Raw genomic sequence first — 18,262 nt, 5'->3', positions numbered from 1 at the left:
AACACACCATTGTAAAGCAGTTATACTCCAATAAAGATGTTAAGAAAAAGAAAAAGCTCTCCCATGGAAGCCTGTCTCTGTAACACCACAGCATTGTGGTGCAGAGGATGTGATCTTTGCAGGCAGATCCCAAAATAGTTGAGTTAGGGATGTGCTGTAGAAGACCAGTTCTTTTTCCCAATGTTACCAATCCGATTATCAGTACTTTTTCCCTGGGGAGGAAGAGGTGAAGAAGCGGAAAGCATTCCAAATGTCAAGAATGACATAAGCCAAGAGTTGGACAGACAGTGTAGATTTGTAAGTCCGTGAGCTAGCCAGTCTAACTGCGTAGAATAGATGGTTGTCAGGTACAAGAATGAGTGCTGCATAAGTAGTTGGGGTTCAGATTCTAGAAGGCATTTAATACCAAGGTAATAAATTATATCCTGACACTATCTAGACCATGACCATATTGAAGGTGTTTAGAGGGTGATGCTGTTTTGCGCCTGGGTATACATTCTGTGATTTGGAGATTAAGCCCAATTTAATTGGTCTCTAGGGGTCATTAGACTTCAACCTTCTTCACTGGAGATTCTCACAGAAACTGAGATTGTGTACCATATGGCCAGTTAGCAAAGAGACTATAATTTTTGTGGACTCTGAATGCCCTTGAGTAATACAGCTGGAAAAAACAGTGAGCTTTCGTGTTCAATTCAGCGAAAGTAACACACTTTCATGAAATGTATTTTGCTTGATGAGGCTGGTACATGAGACTCAAAATCTACTGGAAAGACGTAAGTGACTCTAGTAGGGTATTGATCACAGTCTAACTTGTATTAGAGGTGCGATTCCTGCATGTTATGGGATCACTAAGAGGAAAATTAATTCTAACTTGATGAATTTGGGGAGACTTGCAGATGAGTAGGTTTAAATGATGAACTGCTAGAGCATGGGAGAAAGGCACGCCTGGTAAAGTCCAGCATAAGAAGAGAACCAGAGTCTGATGAGTAGAGGTCCATTTTCCTAGAATGTCGAATGACCTTGGAGAATAGTGGGGATAAAGACTATGAAGATGCTAGTAAAGAGCTTGACTGAAGAGTCGGGCCTTTATTCTCTGGGCTGGTATTTCTCTATGTTTTCCCTTACATCTAGCAAATGATAATTGTATGCACGAGGTAGTCCCTATGCCAAGTTAATGTAAAGCTTTATATTACAATGTGACAGGGTGGTACATTTGTTTTCCCTTGTCTGAAATGTCTGAGATGCCTTTAGTTAACACAGATGTGAGGTGGCTCGAGCTGACCACAGCTACTTAAAGCTACTGGTGTGTCATTCTGTCTTCCACATGGACCTCTCAAGCCTCTTCTTGACATTGGAAAGGGGACAAAGAAAGTGAGAATTTATTTGAGAAGTTCACCTTGTAGGTCTTGGCACTGAGAGACCTTGGAGATCAAGGGGATCAACCCCACCCAACTCCCTAAAATCTAAGGCGAGGCATTGTTCATTTCCTGGTCTGTTGGAGCAGTTGCCTGCTGAAGAGGGAGCCTGTTGTGCTCTGTCCAATCCCTTCATCAGAGTGCAGTCTTGTCATGGCTGTAATTACATAATCAGGGGAGAAAATAATTCTTGAAGGCCAAATAATGATCTCTTCTTTAAGGTAACAGAGCCATTCCATCAAAACAAGGCTGGTGTTGACAATGAATGCAGTTCATTATGTGTGTTCACCATTATTCTTATGACACTCTTTTCATATAGAGCTCTGTAGTGGTTTTTTCACATCTCTAACTATAAACTGCATTTCTTCCTAGATGTTCGCCACTGATAAATCAGGTAACAAATGTTCTTTGCAACACTTTCAGTTATATTGTAGAAACATTCTCTGAGCTGCTGCATTTTCTTCAATATTTTCCTGGATTAAGCATCCAACTTGTAACTCTGTATAATAATAACAACAGCATACCAGGTAACGCCTTAAACTGACACTGTTGAGTAAATATATAACAAGCTACATGTGCACTTTAAAATCAAGAGAAAAAAGTAAAAAAAAGTAAAAAGAAACAGGTGAAATTAGTTGTAATATTATATTTTATTTAACCAAAATATCCAAAATACTGTCATTTGAGTATATGCTCAGTATGAAAAATTACTAATGAGATATTTTATATTTTTTGTCATACTAAGTCTACAGTATCCTGGGTATATTTTACACTTCTCAAGCATCTCAATTCATATGCTAAATTTTCACCAGAAATACTTGATCAGCATTTATATTTCATAAAATTTACAGTAGAAAAGGTAGATTCACATACCCAAGTTATTCCAAGCATACTTAAAAGTTTGCCAATAACTGGATCAGGTATCAGTTTTTTTAAATTTCAGTTTAAATTGGTTAAAATTAAATAAAATTAAAAGTCAGTTTCTTAGTCCCACTGGCCCCATTTCAAGTTCTCAGTAGCCCTATGTGGGTAGTGGCTATGGTATTGGATAGCACAACCCTTAACGATATATATACTCTTTCTTATTTATCTATTACAATAACTCCTTGTGGTAGATACCATTCCCTATTGTGCCTATGAGAGTACAGAGATGCAGAGAGTTTGGTAACTTGGCTCAGATCACACAGGTAGTAAAGGGTGAGGCTGTGTTTGAACCAACCCATGTCAATTTGACCAAAAAGCCTAGGCTCTTCCTATTATACATTTTTTTTCACATTCATTTTTTTTATTGAGGTATAATTTATGTACAGTAAAATTTACCCTTTTTGGTTATACTTTTTTTGGTTCTATGAGTTTTGACAGAGGTATGTGCATCTACCACCATAATCGAGATATAGGACATTGAACATATAAGGTGTTGTCTCACGACATTCCCTCTTATGGCCCTTTTGTAGTCATCTTCCTCCCACCAAAAGTCACTGGCAAACCAGTCTGATTTCGCTCTGTCCCTCCAGTTTTATTTTTTCTACATTTTCATATGAATGCAAAAAAGGGAGTCTTTTGAGTCTAGCTTCTTTCTCATAGTACATTGAGATTCACGCATGTTGTTGAATATCAAGAGACGTTCCTTTCTTTCTACTGCTGAGTAATACTGCATTGCCTGGGTGTATCCTCGTTTGTTTATTCATTCACCAGTTGAAGGTCATTCAAGGTGTTTCCAGTTCTGTGTGATCATGAATAAAATTTCTATAAACTTTTATGTGAACATAAGTGTTTCTTTCTCCTGGGTAATACGTAGGAGTAGAATTGCTAGATTGAATCTCAGTGTAGGTTTATAAAAAGCCACCAAACCATTTCTTAAGTGGCAGTATCATTTTGTATCCCCACCAGAGATGTATGCGAGTTCTAGTTGCTTCACATCTTTAACAACAGTTGGTATTATCAGTTTTGGGTGTGAGTGTGTGTGTGCACACACGTGTGTTTAGACATTCTTTTAGGGTCCTAGTGGCACCTCGTTAGTTTCGTTTAAATTTCCTAATGACTAATTGTCATAAGCTCACTATACTTGGATGGATAAAATGAAACTCTGAGCTATCCTTAGTGTTCTGGCCTCTTTGCTCAGCTTATTGATGTTTTATTGCTTTCTGTGTCTCTAGTGCCTGCCCTCCACCCACTGCTTTATCATGACCTTACATTACCCTTCTTTGGACAGATGGATGGCTACTTATAGCCCCCATGGGGACATTTTCCCCAACTGACCTTCATCGGCCCCTCACCACAGGTCCAACTCTAGGGACAGCCCAAGGCAAACCATGGTAATTGCTTTTCTCAGCAGAGCCCTGGCTTCCTTGTCCTGAGAGCATGGGGGTGAGCGACAGATGATTATGCCACCTGGACTCAGTGCTCTGCCAAGGGGCTGCTGTCAGTGTCCCTTTGCACCTCAAATTGATTCCCAGAGGGAAAGTGGGCCATGCAGGCCTGGGGCCTTGTACTACCCTCTTCTTTGGGGACCACCTTACAAGCTGGTACCTTTCTCCTTGAACTCTTGGGGCCAACAGCAGCAGCTATGCTGCTGATTTCAAACCACAGTGGGAAGAAGCATGTTTAAGTTGATCAGATTCCAAATACCTCCTTGGATGGGGAAGAGTTAAAATGTGTGTCTCATTCCCCAGTTCCTTTACATTGCATGTAGTGAAGGTAAGTAGTGTTTCATGGAACTTTTGTGTCAGATATATATGTAGCTATGTGTGTACACATACGTGCATATATGGGTATGAGTCCGCTAGGTGCCAACAGAAATGTATTTCATACTTGGGTTGCAATCGAAAAGTTTGAAAGCTATTGGCCTAGGATACAGAAAACAAAGTGCCCTCCAAACTTATAGTCCATTTACACAAGAGATGGAGCCAAGAAGCAACTCAGCAATAATGTAAGGGCTTTGAACAATCCAAATCCAAATGGGAAGTGTGTTATCTTTTGTTTTGTTTTGTTTTTCCAGACAGGCAGACAGGACTGAGATTGCTTTGGCATTATGTGCAACTGCAGGAGAAACACCTTCAGAGGTGCAGATGGGTTCCTTCAAAATCTCTCCTTCTATATATTTTCAGTCTCCATTCTCCTGATTTTGCTCTCAGACTATGTGAGGCACACAGAAAATAGCCATCTGAATGGTGGAGTTCTTAGTGGGAATATGGTAATATAATATTGGCATATTATATTTTCCAGACATGCTCACCCAGAAGAACACAAGAAGCAGCTAAGTGGCTCGTAATTCATGCTAGAATGTATCGAGCTAGGAGGCAGGGGATTGTGACAGACAGGAGTCTGATTCTGGCCTGTATATGTTCTAGAAATTCGATATCAAGGCCCTGGGTACGTGTTGGGGGCGGACGGCTGGCTTAGGGGAAAGAGTTCTATGGAATCATTATCTGGTGATCCATCAGAAAAGACACCAGCTCTATGTCTAAAGAGAATAGCAAAAGGCCTCCATCAGGCAGAAGGTTCTAAGGAAACACAGATTCCATTTTCTGTGAGGAATTATTGGTAATTGGGTTTGAGAGAAACAACTTCGCAGTTGGTTTTAAAGACCGAGGTGATCTGAGGGCCTCACAGCCCTTGGATGGGTGTCTAAGGTGCCGGCCTTCCTGAAATGGCACTGACTTTAAGCAGCTAGGGCAGGGAGGAAACCTCTGGGGAAGGGCATAACTCTGACAACACTGCCCCTCTCCCCACCTTGGCTTCTGTCCTTACCCACCCTCTGTTCACATTAGGAATCTAATCAGTTCCATCGCTGGCCTTTTGTCAAATCCCCCTGGTGGTGTCCTTCCCAGATAGCACTGTTCTCCTCCTGACATCCTCTGTCCATTTTTGTTGTTGTTTCTTGTTTTGTATTTGGGTTGGCATTCTCTATTCTCTTTCAAGGACAGTCAGGTTACTTTAAAAAAAAAAAAAAAAAAAAGCACTTCCCATTTCATCAGGTAAATTATGTCATTAAAAAAAAGAACTCACTTCTGTGAAATTCCTTCCCTTTGTTCCCACTGGCATCCTCTCAGAACTGCAGTAAACCTCAATTCATGATGACCCTCAAATAATGGAGATAAGTACAGTTAAAATTTTGAGATATCTGAGTGTAATCCAGATAACCTGCCATTCTACCTCTTATTTATATATAAATATTTAAACAATTTGAATTACCTTTCCTTTGGAAAATCCTGGAACTTGAACCAGAAGTCAAGGGAATGTTTCTTTGACATAGATTGCTGTCATTCTAAATATCTCTTCTTATTGCCCAGATGTAGGCATAGAAGAAATAAAAGTGAGTCACATCTGTACTTACTCTCGAACGCTTCTGGATCATAAATGTCCTCATTCTCTAGCTACTTGTTTTGTGGTGGTGCTCTTCTTCCTTCAGAATATCAAGGGTATGCAAATCCCGATACATCGGAACTCTGGCAAGACCCGCTCTACATTATCTGTTGTATCCTTTGCCAGCTGACTGAGGGAAAAAAGGAAGGGAAGGGCTCTTTCTAAGTGACCATTGGCTGAGACCCAAGATAATATGGGAATTATCCAAAGTCACACAGTGAGCTGGTGGCACAGCCAGAGATAGGGGCCAGGTCGCCAAGCTGGGTCACCTGCCCCGAAATATCGACCTCACTATTAATCAGGACACCTGGACTTCTGCCATTACGGATTATACCTTGATGCCTTGAAAACCTGTCAACAAGCCCCTCCTGAGCAAAATCCCATGTTCTCTGTTTTTATTTATTTATTTTAAATTTTTATTGAAGTATAGTTGATTTACAATGTTTCAAGTGTACAGCAAAGTGATTCAGTTATACATATATATGTGTGTGTATATACATATATATATTCTTTTTCAGATTCTTTTCCATTATAGGTTATTACAAGATATTGAATATAGTTCCCTGTGCTACACAGCAGGTCTTTGTTGTTTATCTATTTTATATATAGTAGCCTGTATCTGTTAATCCCAAATGTTCTCTAGAAGGAGTAACTCCTTCAGTTGTTATCAACCACTCCCACCCCAGAGGGAATGTTGATAGTTAATTAAGGATAAAGTCCTCTGAACAAAGTGCAGAGACCTGTAGAGTAGGGCAAAGCAGATGAATAATAGGGGAATGGGGCGTCTGGTTTGCGGGGGTGGAGGGAGCAGAGATGAACTTAAACTTCTTTTGGAGACCACGTGGCACGTGACATTTCTCACCATGTTCCTCCTCTTTTCCTCTGTTGTACCCCCAACATGCTGTGGAAAATGCTGGGGCTTCTCCCAGGGCCTCTCCAAAACTATAGGGATTTTGGCCCAACATGGTTCTCCATCTCTCACCCTTTTTCCTAGGTAGCAGGCATCAAAGGGATATTCCTGGCAAACAAGAAGGTGGATGGCCAAGTGAAGACATACATCACTTACAACAAGGGCAGGGATTGGCGCCTCCTGCAAGCTCCAGACGTGGACCTGAGAGGAAGCCCAGTACACTGCCTGCTGGTCAGTCCCCCCGGTCTCATGTGAGACCACAGGGCAGGCTGGTTACCTGGGGATGCTCCACTGGGGGCTTTCTTCCATCAAGGAGGGCTTAGGATCTTGGCTGGTGCTGAGCAGGGATTTCCTACAGGTCCCAGGGCATTGACCTGTGGACTCAGACTGCCATATCACTTGATTGGAAAGTTCAGTTGAATTCCACAAACCTTTACTGAGAATATACTATGTGCTCCAACTCCTAGGAAGATAAAGAAACATAAGAGAAAGAGCCTGTGCCCAAGGGTCCCAGACAGAGCTTAGTAGTGGTAAATACCTATTAGCTGATGCTGGTATGATACAGTGCTTGATGACAAGTGCTTGATGGTGGGCAAGGTAAGCAAAATTTGCCTTGGAAGCCCAAGGAATGTCAGGTTGGTATGTCCACATGGGACAGAGTTAATCTCTCAGCATTCCCAGGGTTCCAGCTGTATAGAATGTTGGGGTAGGCACCATGGAGGTGCAACTCCATGTGAGGAGGGAAGACAGATAATTAACAGTGAAATGCACAACTCTCAGTGCCCTCTTAAAGAGGACCTATTTGAGAAAATTTTCTAAGGTCCCAGAAATGGTTATGTTTCCCCTTCGCAAAAAAAGTTGCCTTTTGCCACTTACTGAATATTCTAGACATTATGTTAAAAACTGGGAATATAGTGGTAAATAGGATTAACAGGGCCTTTCCCCTTTTGTAGTTTTCAGTCCAGCTCCATGCTTCTGATTTGGGGTACTAGGAAGGTCAGAGACAGATGCCTGCCTACATGCAAGAACTGGTCACAGCAAGAATTTTTTTTCCCCAAACCTTACCCATGGATTCATCTTATTGTATTAACCTAATTTTCTCCTTTCCCTGATTTCACAATTCATTTATTTTTATTATATGGTGTCTATAAATCCCTAATCCTTTTAAAGAAACTCAAAAAGGGATAAATAAGTAAATGAATAAAGAACACAAACTTATATGAGTTTCAAATAATGGCTTCAGACATTTTAAGTAAAATTCAGAGTAAAATTATAAACAGGAACCAAATACATAAAGCAGAAACAGGGACCATCTGGTTGAAGAAGAGGGTAGAGGGCCTGAGACCGTCTCACTTAACTTCCCCGCTTCACTGCTCCCAGTGGCCCGTTAGAGCTCCAAGAAGCAGAGCATGATGGCCAAGGTCAGAGATGGGAGAAGATCAGTGTCATCCTGTGGGAAGGAATGGTCTGGAAGGCTTCATAAGGCTGACCATGAACTGGACCTTGATGAATGGGGTAGGGGTGAGGAAGAGAGGGGAAGCCTACAATTGTGACAGGAACAGGGACAGGAAGGGACCTATGAATGATGCTCAGGGCAGCTTCCGATGTGAGCATATCAACTGTTCAGGGAGAGATGACTTGTGCCCCAAACTAAGTGAGTGGCTCACATCCAATCCTTGCTGTCTCTGGAAGCTGAACACCTGGGAGCCCCGTATCTGGCGGGGCAGGGGTGCATGTCGGGAGCTTCCTGGAACGAAGCTACTTTCTCTTCCTCTGTTTCAGCCCTTCTGCTCCCTGCACCTACACTTGCAGGTCTCCGAAAATCCGTATTCCTCAGGGAGGATCTCCAGCAAGGAGACGGCTCCAGGGCTCGTGGTGGCCACAGGTAAGGAAGACATTCCCTGGGCTTCTTCCTCACTGAGGGCTTCTGGAATATGTTATGACCTCTTTGGAATCATTTTGAGCATCAGATAAAAGCTATGGGCACTCTTCCCAGAAAATAGGCAAGATCTGTGGGACTCCAAGGCCAATCTAATAACCCAGTAAAAGAGCTCCAGACACTTGCAACTTTTGGTAAATGCAACATCTCACATGGTCACAGGGCAGTACCCTGTGCTTAGCAAGAGGCCAGAGTTCCTCTCCAAGTAAACTGATAGATCAGAAAGGTTGTTTGTAATAGGGAATTCTTACTTTAAGAAAACGTGATATATGAACTTCCTAGCTCACCAAGTATAAGTTGGGGTAGTTTTCTTTTTACACAGAGGATTCTTTACAAAGGATTTCACCCCAGAGCTGTTTTTAATCAGGAGGTCTCTGGTGCACGTAAAGGTTGGTTTACACATGATTAACCCACTTGGCTGAGAGCCTGGGGGAAAGGGCAGAAAAACTCCAGTTTGTATTGTTGGAACCACCGTCCACTGAACATCTATCAGAAATGAAGATAAAACAACTCCGAGATGAAAATGAAAGTCTCTGGGGGAAAGTGCTCTGATTAGCATGCATTTGATTTCCACACACCTTTTCAGGAATACATGGATAGCATAAAGCAAGGAGGCCTCTAATCTTCGAAGTTAGAGCTCTGCTATGAGGCAGCTATGTTTCTAATGAAAGCAGATAAATTCACAGCAACTTGCTGAGATGGTTTAGTCTGTTTTCTCTCATCAACCTGAAGCTCCAGCCGCTGAAGTAACTGCTTTCGTAGACATGACTTCCTTCTCCAAGCCTCCAACTGTATGAACTTTTTAACACCACCAGTGACCATCCACTCGAATCGGGTTGACAGCTAGCATAGCCTTCTGACACCTCAGCCTACTCCCCTCCACCCCGTAGGAACTGGAGCCGCCATATTTAACACCACTGGCTTCAGGGAGCCCAGGACAGTGAGAGATGAGGGCAGGCTCTATTGGTGTTCTCCTGGCTGGGGGAGGGAACCCCACACACCATCATCCATGCCGATTGGACCTCCCAGCTGTGGGACTGCTGTGCCCTCTGCCTCTCCTCAAGGCCTATAGGAGACCCCGGACTGGAGTGGAAGGGACACTGGAAAATAGTAATCAGTAATAAAATATAAATGCTAACTATGTAGTCAGGCATTGTTCTCTGTGCCTTAAGGCCCTGGGAGGATGTGAGGCCCCTCCCAGGGCCCAGGGCATTGTTCTCTGTGCCTTAACCACTCTGAACGTTGGCGTTTTCATTGGCAAAGTGGGAATAATAATACCAACATAATGGAATTGGAGTATTAAATGAAGCAATGGATTTCAAGTGTTCAGAACAGTGCCTAGGACATATCGAATGCTCAATACATGTCACCTATTATCATTGTTAATGTTACAGAAATTTAGAACTGCTCTTCTTACACCAGGAGAGTATGGTTTGCACATCTCCTTCAATAGAATCCATAAATAATATGCATTCACTCTGCATCCACGGAATGAATGAATGCACTCAGGAACCCTGTAGTCCTGCTTTCCAAGCTGACCTCTGACACTTACGAGCCTTATGAATTTGGCTTAGTTCTTTAACCTCTGAGCTTCATTTTCCTCATCTGCAAATGAAGTTTTTTTTTTTTTTTTCCTGCCTTGTGAGTGTGTTGTAAGAATTAGACATGGAAGATCCCGCTGAGGGCTCAGAGCTTAGTCAGGTAGGTTAGTTGTGGTTGTTATTACCTGAGACCATCACGCACCTCTAAATTACTCTAGTGCTAAGTCTTTGTAAACTAACAGACACATAGACATTAAGAATTGGATTTTGAAACTTTTTTGTCCATATACATGAGAATTTACTAATTCCTTTTCTCTCCCTTTGTCACTCTTCTAACTTTGTATGGTGCTTTGCATTGAGAGGGACATAACACAGCTGACAAGATCCTGCTGAAAAGCCAGTGCTAGGTCACCGGCACATGCCTTCGCATTCCCAGCTTCTCCTTACCCTGCTTGCCAGCTCTCCCTGGGAGGCTGTTCGCTATCGGGAGAATAATTACGAAGTTATCCTAGGATGGCTTCATTGGCCTGAATGGAGCCCATCTCTCCAGGATCCTTTTCCACATCCATGCATTTCACCTGCCTTCAGGTGTCAGTGATCCTGGCCTCTCTCCTCTCCACTCCTCACTGCTCACTGCGTCCTTCCACCTCTCACTGAGATGAGGGCTCCCGGAAGCTGTGCGGATGACAGGACACCTGGGGATTCATCTCAAACTCCTGTTGAGGCCATCTCAGAAGGCAGATGGAATTCCAGTCTGGAGAGTCTGGCAATTGCTTTTAGCCATCAGAAGCACTAGGGTTCTTACCGTCCTTACCACTGTGGTTTCAGGCTAGTAGTCGAGGCCTCACATCCTCCCAGGACCTTAAGGTGTGCAAAGCACTTTCCTTGCCTTGATTGCACAATGGCCCTATGATGTAGAAAAGGCGATTACTCTTGTCCTCGATTTACAGATGAAGGATGGAGGGCAGGGGGACAGGTGTTGTGCCCTCACTCACACTCCCTCTGGCTCCAAGTCTAGTCTGTCCAGTAGCCATTCAGCCAGACCTAGCCCCGAGCCTCTTCACATGCCCGCTCCACAGCTACCCCAGGCTCCCTGCCATGCTTCCTATACATTCTGAATGTTCGTACCCTTGTGTTGTCCCCTCCATGGAGGTGCTTTCCTTTCCTGCAGTGGCTTGTGCACTGTCTGCTTCCCCCTGCACTTAATCACCCTGAGTGGGCATCAGTGGTGGTGAGAGAAGCATCTCTAACCCCAGAGGATGTTAAAAGTTTCTCTCTTTCTCTCTCTCTCTGTCTCTCTCTCTCTCTCGGTCTCTCTCTCTCGGTCTGTCTCTCTCTTTCTCTCTTTCCTTTACACATGTCTAACTAAGGAGCAGAGAAAGGTAGCCCTGGGAGGACATAGGGCTTAAAAGTGTGTTGTTTACAAATGCCCAAAAGGGCAGCGGCACCTCTGTGATTTCCAAGCTAAGCTGTTGCTGAGAGGAGCTCCCCGTTCTCCATCCCTCTCCCCATTTCTCCCTCCTATCACACCACTTCAGCGGGGACCAGCTACCTCTTCTTCCAATCTGGCTAGAGGCCACCTTGGGAAGCCCCCCTCCAGTTCTGCTTTAGCCAGTGAGGCACATTATTCAGATCTTCCTTCTCTGACGCCATAACCCTGACTCTCTCCCTATCAGAGATTTCCTTCCCACAGGTCCACTTAGGGGCAAACATGTTCAAAGATCAAATCATCCTGGACACCTCTTGTCTGTCCTTTCCTCTGGGAACTGACTTTCTGGTCCCTGTGAGCAGCAGTATTTGTTTCAGGGATCCTTTCAATTGACCCAAGATACTTCCAAAACAGTCTTCACTGGGAGCCTTGGATTCTCACCACCACCCCGCCTCCAAAATCAATCTGGGTCAAGCTTTGAAAGAGAGGCTTAAGATGTAGGCAGAACCAGCTCCTGAAGAGGGTAAGAGGTGATGAGACAGAGCCTAAGAAGCCATGACAGGGCTGGCAGATTCCAGCTCTAGGGGGACTTCATACCTGCTTCCCCCCCTCTCTACCACCCTTGGTAGACGTTACTAATAGATCACCGTACTCTATTCTGTTGAAATCAAATATGGCTTCAGGATCCTTTTTAGCACAACGTCCCAGGCAACCATCGTTAAAAGACTCAAGTTGACATTTTCTGCCCTGTCCCTCTTTTCTTTCTTCATCTGTGTCTTCTAAAACCTGGATCTGAGGAGTTGAATTCCAAATTCCAGACATAGCTCCTCAGAGCCACTCACGATGCCTGTCCCCACTCCACTGATGCCGACTGCCTGGGCCCTGAGCCCCAGGGTTATTTTTGGAAGCCTGAATGTCAAAACAAGTTGGCTAGCTGTGTGCTCCCTGATGCTGATGGGAGCTTGACAAGCTGTAGCCTGCCTTTAAATTCTCATTTTGAAGCATTAAATGTCAGGAGCTCAATTAACATTTTCATTATTGCATTTTTATTGTGCTCTTATTTAGGCTACTAATGTGAAGGGAGCTAACATTCCCTTCATGCTATTTTTAAAGAAAAAATATCAGCCTCAGTGATAAATTCTTACATGTTTAGGGTACTTTTCCTGCTTCTCAAGACCTCCCCAAATGCACATCAACATCAGAACGTGATTCATTCATTTGTTTACTTATTCATTTGTTGCACAGTTATTTATTGAGCAACTCACTTCTAAGTTTGGGGCACTGTTCTGGGCACGGGGGCTGTGTGGGCAAACTTGGGCAATATGGATAGACTAGGAAATCTTAACCACTTTCTTTTTTTAAATAAACATAACCACAAGGTGATGAAGTATTAATACAAGGGGAAGAAAAAGAAGGGGAGAGGAAAAAACGGTGTGAAGGGATAAAGGCAGTAAGTGTGGTCAGGCTAGGCATAAACCAGGTGACTTCTCCTGCCATGCTGGATGGCCATGGTCTGCTGAATATTGTCATATTCTTTTGGGCACTGTATAATTTTGGTTACATAGTCTATACTAATGGATTACTCAACTGCCTATACTAATGGATTACTCAACTGCCTGGCACTCAAGAAACATATTGGCAAGTTTAACTTGGAAACACACACATACACACACACACTCACACACACACTCATACACACACCAGTTTTTCATAGGCTAAAGTTATACATGAGGAGGAAGGTGTCCCTAGAGGCAGCATGATTGTTTACTCTTCTCTTTGCCACCATCAAGATTAATTTTGAAGAGATTAATGGTATGAATGAGTAGTTCAAGAGGTCCAATCTTATCAATATTTGGTCTTTGAGTGTTACCATTTAAAGATGCATCCCTGTCATATTATTTATTTATTCATTTTTTTCCCATGTTAGGTTATCTTCCTGCTGGGTTTTTGATATGACATCAAAGACAGACTGTATGAATCTATTCTAAAAATAACTTGGAAAATCTTTACTCTCTGCTACCCCCTCACCCAACCCCAAGCACACGTAATCTGTAAATCGCCTGACAATTTCAAACGATCTGCTTCCGTTTCAGGCAACATTGGTCCAGAGCTCTCATATACTGATATCAGCGTGTTCATCTCTTCCGATGGGGGCAACACATGGAGACAGGTAACTGGGAGATTCGGGGACAGGGAGGAGCCATTTAGGGCAAGTTCTGCCAACATCTTTCTTATAGATTCTCAGGCTTGTTATGACTTTTTGGGTGCAAAAAAATTGAAGCAGCTCTTCTGTTTGGTCAATGTAGCTGGCAGATTAGATGGGCAATGGGGTAAAATTGGAAGAGCTGGGCAGGGAATAAGAAAAACTGGGATTTTCCCAATTTGTTCATTCTTTCATTCAGCAACATGTATGGAACAGTCACCAGATGCTAATTACCATGCCGGTGTGAGTAGATGCAGCCAATAAAAGAGTTTCTATCATTAATGTGCCACGGGGTCTTGGCAAGTAGGTCTCTTTACCTTTCTGGGTCTGTTTCTTTATCTACAAGAGGAAGGCGGTAGAATGCTAAGACCAGCAAAGCCGTGGAAGTCTGTGATGGCTTCAGTATTATGTAGGCCCATCTTTTACTAAGTATGAGACAGCTTAATAGTTACATGACCACATGAAAAATTAATTCAATTTTACACACTTTTTCTTGCAGCACTGTCCAGTAGAACTTTGAGCAATGATGAAAATGTTCTGCATCTATACCGTCCCATGTGGCTATTGAACACTTGCAATGTGGCTAGTGTGACAGAGGAGCTGAATGTTTTATTTTATTAATTTTAATCAATTTAAATTTAAATTGTCTCATGTGGCTACTATACTGGACAACACAGATTTATACAATGTCAACTGGGTGTCAAGTATAAACCTGAACAGGCAGTTGAATACTTTGGAGTCCCTTTCCTCATGGAGCTCAGAATTAAGCAGAGGAAGCAGGTTCATAAATAACTAACTGTAGTTTAGAGTGATTGTGTTAATTTAGTGGCATTATTAGCTTGCAAAGAAGAGGGTGGAATTGATTCTACTTGGGGAAACTGGGAAAGGCTTCACAAGAAGAGGTGACATTTTACTAAGTCTTAAAGATGAGAAGGTTTCTATCTGAGGAAGACAAAGGAAGAGCACTAAATGTCTTAGCGATGAAGGTGAAGCCACCATCTGAAATCTACTTGCACAAGCTTCTGTTTGGGTCCCTTAGTGAAGATTATCATCAGCATCACCAACATCATCATCGCCACCCCCATTGCCACCACTGTCACTACTACCACTGTCAAAAAAAAATTACCCAGGACCTACTAGACACAAGTCCTATATTAACTACTGTAAGGCCTACAACAAAGAATAAGTTAAGATTCCTGCCCACAAGGGAATCAAGTAGATGAGGAACAGACACATAAATAAGAACATACCTTCACAATATAAGATACTCTCTTACAAGTGCCAAATGGGGTAGAAACTGGAATGTAAACTCTTCTGGTCTAGAAACTCCTAACAGACAAACCATTGTCCCTCCAACACAAGAAATAGCTCACCTGGCCAGGTGGCCACTGTTACATTCCTTCCTTATGTTGTCACCACTTTGGTTTTCTTTTCTCTTTTCCCAAACAGCTAAGGATTCCAGCTTCCACTACATTGCTGGACAGGCCAAGAGTTAGCCGTGGCCAAAATGATACAACAGAGAGGAAAGTGCGAAGAAAATAACTTCTCTCTCCTCCTCAGCGCCAAGAATCTTCCTGTAGTCCTTACCCTCAGACTTCAGTCCAGTGTTTCTATTATGTGGCTTTGAGCTCTGGAGAGAAAAGCTAGCATTACAGGCTCAGAGTCTATGTTTATATCTGACGTATAAATGAATATCCCTTAAGTCTTTTGTGCATTAAGGCTCACCATTAGTGTGGGCATTTAAAGGCAAATATGAGAAATAAAACCAATTGAAAGGTTTAGGCCTGAGAGTCCATTTACTTTTCTCTGTGGTGTTCCCTAGGGCATGTTTACAGGAGACACCACTCCTCCTATTCTCTCCCTTTTAAGTCTATTTATACTTTCTTACCCCTTCTAGTACTTCTCACTTAACCCACCATCCCAACCTCTCCATCCAGGCTGTAAGAGCCACCATTAGTGGTTAAGGGCTAGAGGAAGTCTCCAATTCCACTTTCCTCTAGATGATCTAGAGGAGAGAACTGGTTCTCTGGTGGAGAAATATTTTTCCTGTCTTAGGTTGGAGACTTAAAATCATAAATTGTAGAAGTGTTGCTATATGTGGGGTTAGGTCTAAGCTAAGGCTCTGAGACTTGCATCATGGTAGGTGCCTAGTAAATGTCTATGTAGATGAATGGATGGATCACTGAATGAGTGAATGAGTGAGTGGATGGATGAATAGGTAATGGACAAATAAATCAAAGAATCAGTAACTCTGGGTCCGAGGAAGCATGGTGTCCCAGTGAGCATTTAGAGTGAGGATCCCCTAGCACTAAACTTAAGTCTTCATCCAACTTGCATGGGAACTTAGGAGGTGGTGGCTAAGTCTGAGAACTCAGTCATCACGTAGCTCATAATGTCTACAGGTCTAAAAGGAATTGTCCTTTAAATTCATAGATAATTTATAAACATTATAAATGTTTATAAGACACAGACCATTTATAAATTAGCAAACATCTCATTTGAAAAGATGAGAAAGACACAGACCATTTATAAATTAGCAAACGTCTCATTTGAAAAGATGAGAAAGAGAAAGCTGAGTAGTAAGTTACTCAGATGAAAAGATGGGGAAGTTTTTTGAAGTCATATTTTCCATTGAGTTATCTAGTTGAGCACGCGTCTTGTTGCCTGAACTTCTTGTGGCGCACTGGCTCACAGTACTAGGGGAAAGAGCCCTGGAAATGCCATTGGAGTAGCCGAGGGACAATTATTTGTTCTCTACAAGCCCATTTCCTCATCTATTACATGGGGATGACATTACTTGCCAAACTTCCTGATAGGGTTGTTGGAAGGGGCAGAATCTAGATGAAACAATATATGTGAAAAACTTTGTAAACTGTCAAGCACTGTGCAGATGTAAGGCGTTGCTATGATTGTTATTGTTGTTGTTGTTCCAGATCTTTGATGAAGAGTACAATGTCTGGTTCCTAGACTGGGGTGGCGCCCTCGTGGCCATGAAACACACACCTCTGCCAGTCAGGCATTTGTGGTAAGGACAGCTCCCTACCCTGTTAATGAGCAACTTTTTAGTGGAAAAGGTTGGGACAAGTTATTCTGCATGATTTTCTACCCATTTTACCCATTTCTTCATCCATTTCTTTATCCATCCATCCATTTGATGTACATTACATCATCCAACTCTTTGGTAACAGTAGAAGACCAGATGATTTAGATGGGGAAGTATAATGAATACAGTGGGGTGGCAGGAATGGGTGCTCAGATGAGCCAGAAATGAGCAGGAAGGAACTTCAAGTTCAAGCAGCCAAGATTAAGAATCCAAAATACAGGAGCTGGACATTGCTGTAAGAAGAGGGTTAGGTGCATGTAGCAAATACTAAGTTCAGTTCTAGATCAGTTGAAGTTGAGATATCTAGGAATATTCAAGCAGAGATGAAGATTAGTTGTCAGATACGTTCATCTGAAGGTCAGGAGAGAGGTCTGGGATGACACTTTAGATTTGGAGTCACTAGCCATTAGGTGGTAGTTAAAGCCACGTCAGTAGGCTGCATGCCTCATGAAAGTGGGTACAAAAAGGGGAAAACAGGGACTCCTATGGAATACTGTTGAATACCAACATGCAGAGCAGAGGAAGAAATTATAGGAGAGGCTAAGGAGAAATAGCCAAAAAAGATAAAAACACAGGAGAAATGTTTTCATGGATGCTGAAGGAAGGGGTGATCAATAGCACCAAATTCTATAATCAGAATAGATTTTAAGGAGTGAAAAACAATCTAGAATTAAGCAATGTAAGAGGTCATTGGTGATCTTTGTTAGGGTAGATTCACAAGAGAGGTGGGGTTGAAAGGTAGAGTGCAATATATGAATGAATGGATGAATGAATGATAAACAATGAAGTAAAGTAGAGACAGTGTAGATAATTCTTCCCAAGAAAGTAGATTATGGAATGCAGTTGAGTGTATGTATGTAAGACCCTCCAGGGAAGACAAAGGGTTGAGTGAGAATATATTATTATGATGAAGATTATAACGATGATGAAGATGTTTTTATTTTTGGCGGAGGATGGATAAGTATCGTGTATGTTTATATCCTGAAGGGAAAGAATTTCAGGCTTCAAATTCAGCAGAATGAATATTTGAAAGAGTGAATGTTTGGTAGTAGAGGGAATGCTATCTAGAATACAGTTGTTGGGATTCACCATGGGCTGGAAGATGGATGCTGGCATAACTCCCAGGCCCTTGATTTTGGGAGACTAACCCTTTTAGAGTAAGAGTTTTACTTAGAAGCATCAATTTGTAATCAGGAAAAGAAAAAATCAGCTTAGGATCCCCAGGTACCAAATTCAAGCTTCAGCCACCTTGGCAAGGATTTAAGAAAGTTTCTCTTAGTTTGGCCAATTATTAAGTTAAAGCCGTTTGTAGAAAACAAAACAAAAACAAAACACACACACGCACAAAAACAGTGCT

General features: G+C 42.4%; 1 protein-coding gene across 1 annotated transcript in view; it reads left to right on the top strand.

The window, feature by feature from the left end:
• Window positions 1-18,262, top strand: part of SORCS3 (sortilin related VPS10 domain containing receptor 3) — a 596,683-nt gene that overhangs the window by 498,668 nt on the left and 79,753 nt on the right. The window contains exons 10-13 of the mRNA XM_061193540.1: window positions 6,775-6,921; window positions 8,473-8,575; window positions 13,693-13,769; window positions 16,736-16,827. Of these exons, the coding sequence (XP_061049523.1) occupies window positions 6,775-6,921; window positions 8,473-8,575; window positions 13,693-13,769; window positions 16,736-16,827 (419 nt within the window). The remainder of the gene's footprint in view (window positions 1-6,774; window positions 6,922-8,472; window positions 8,576-13,692; window positions 13,770-16,735; window positions 16,828-18,262) is intronic.

Source organism: Eubalaena glacialis, chromosome 1, assembly GCF_028564815.1.
Source record: "Eubalaena glacialis isolate mEubGla1 chromosome 1, mEubGla1.1.hap2.+ XY, whole genome shotgun sequence".
Classification (NCBI taxonomy): domain Eukaryota; kingdom Metazoa; phylum Chordata; class Mammalia; order Artiodactyla; family Balaenidae; genus Eubalaena; species Eubalaena glacialis.
The sequence above is the reverse complement of the archived record's forward strand: the minus strand, read 5'-3'. Positions and strand labels throughout refer to the sequence as shown.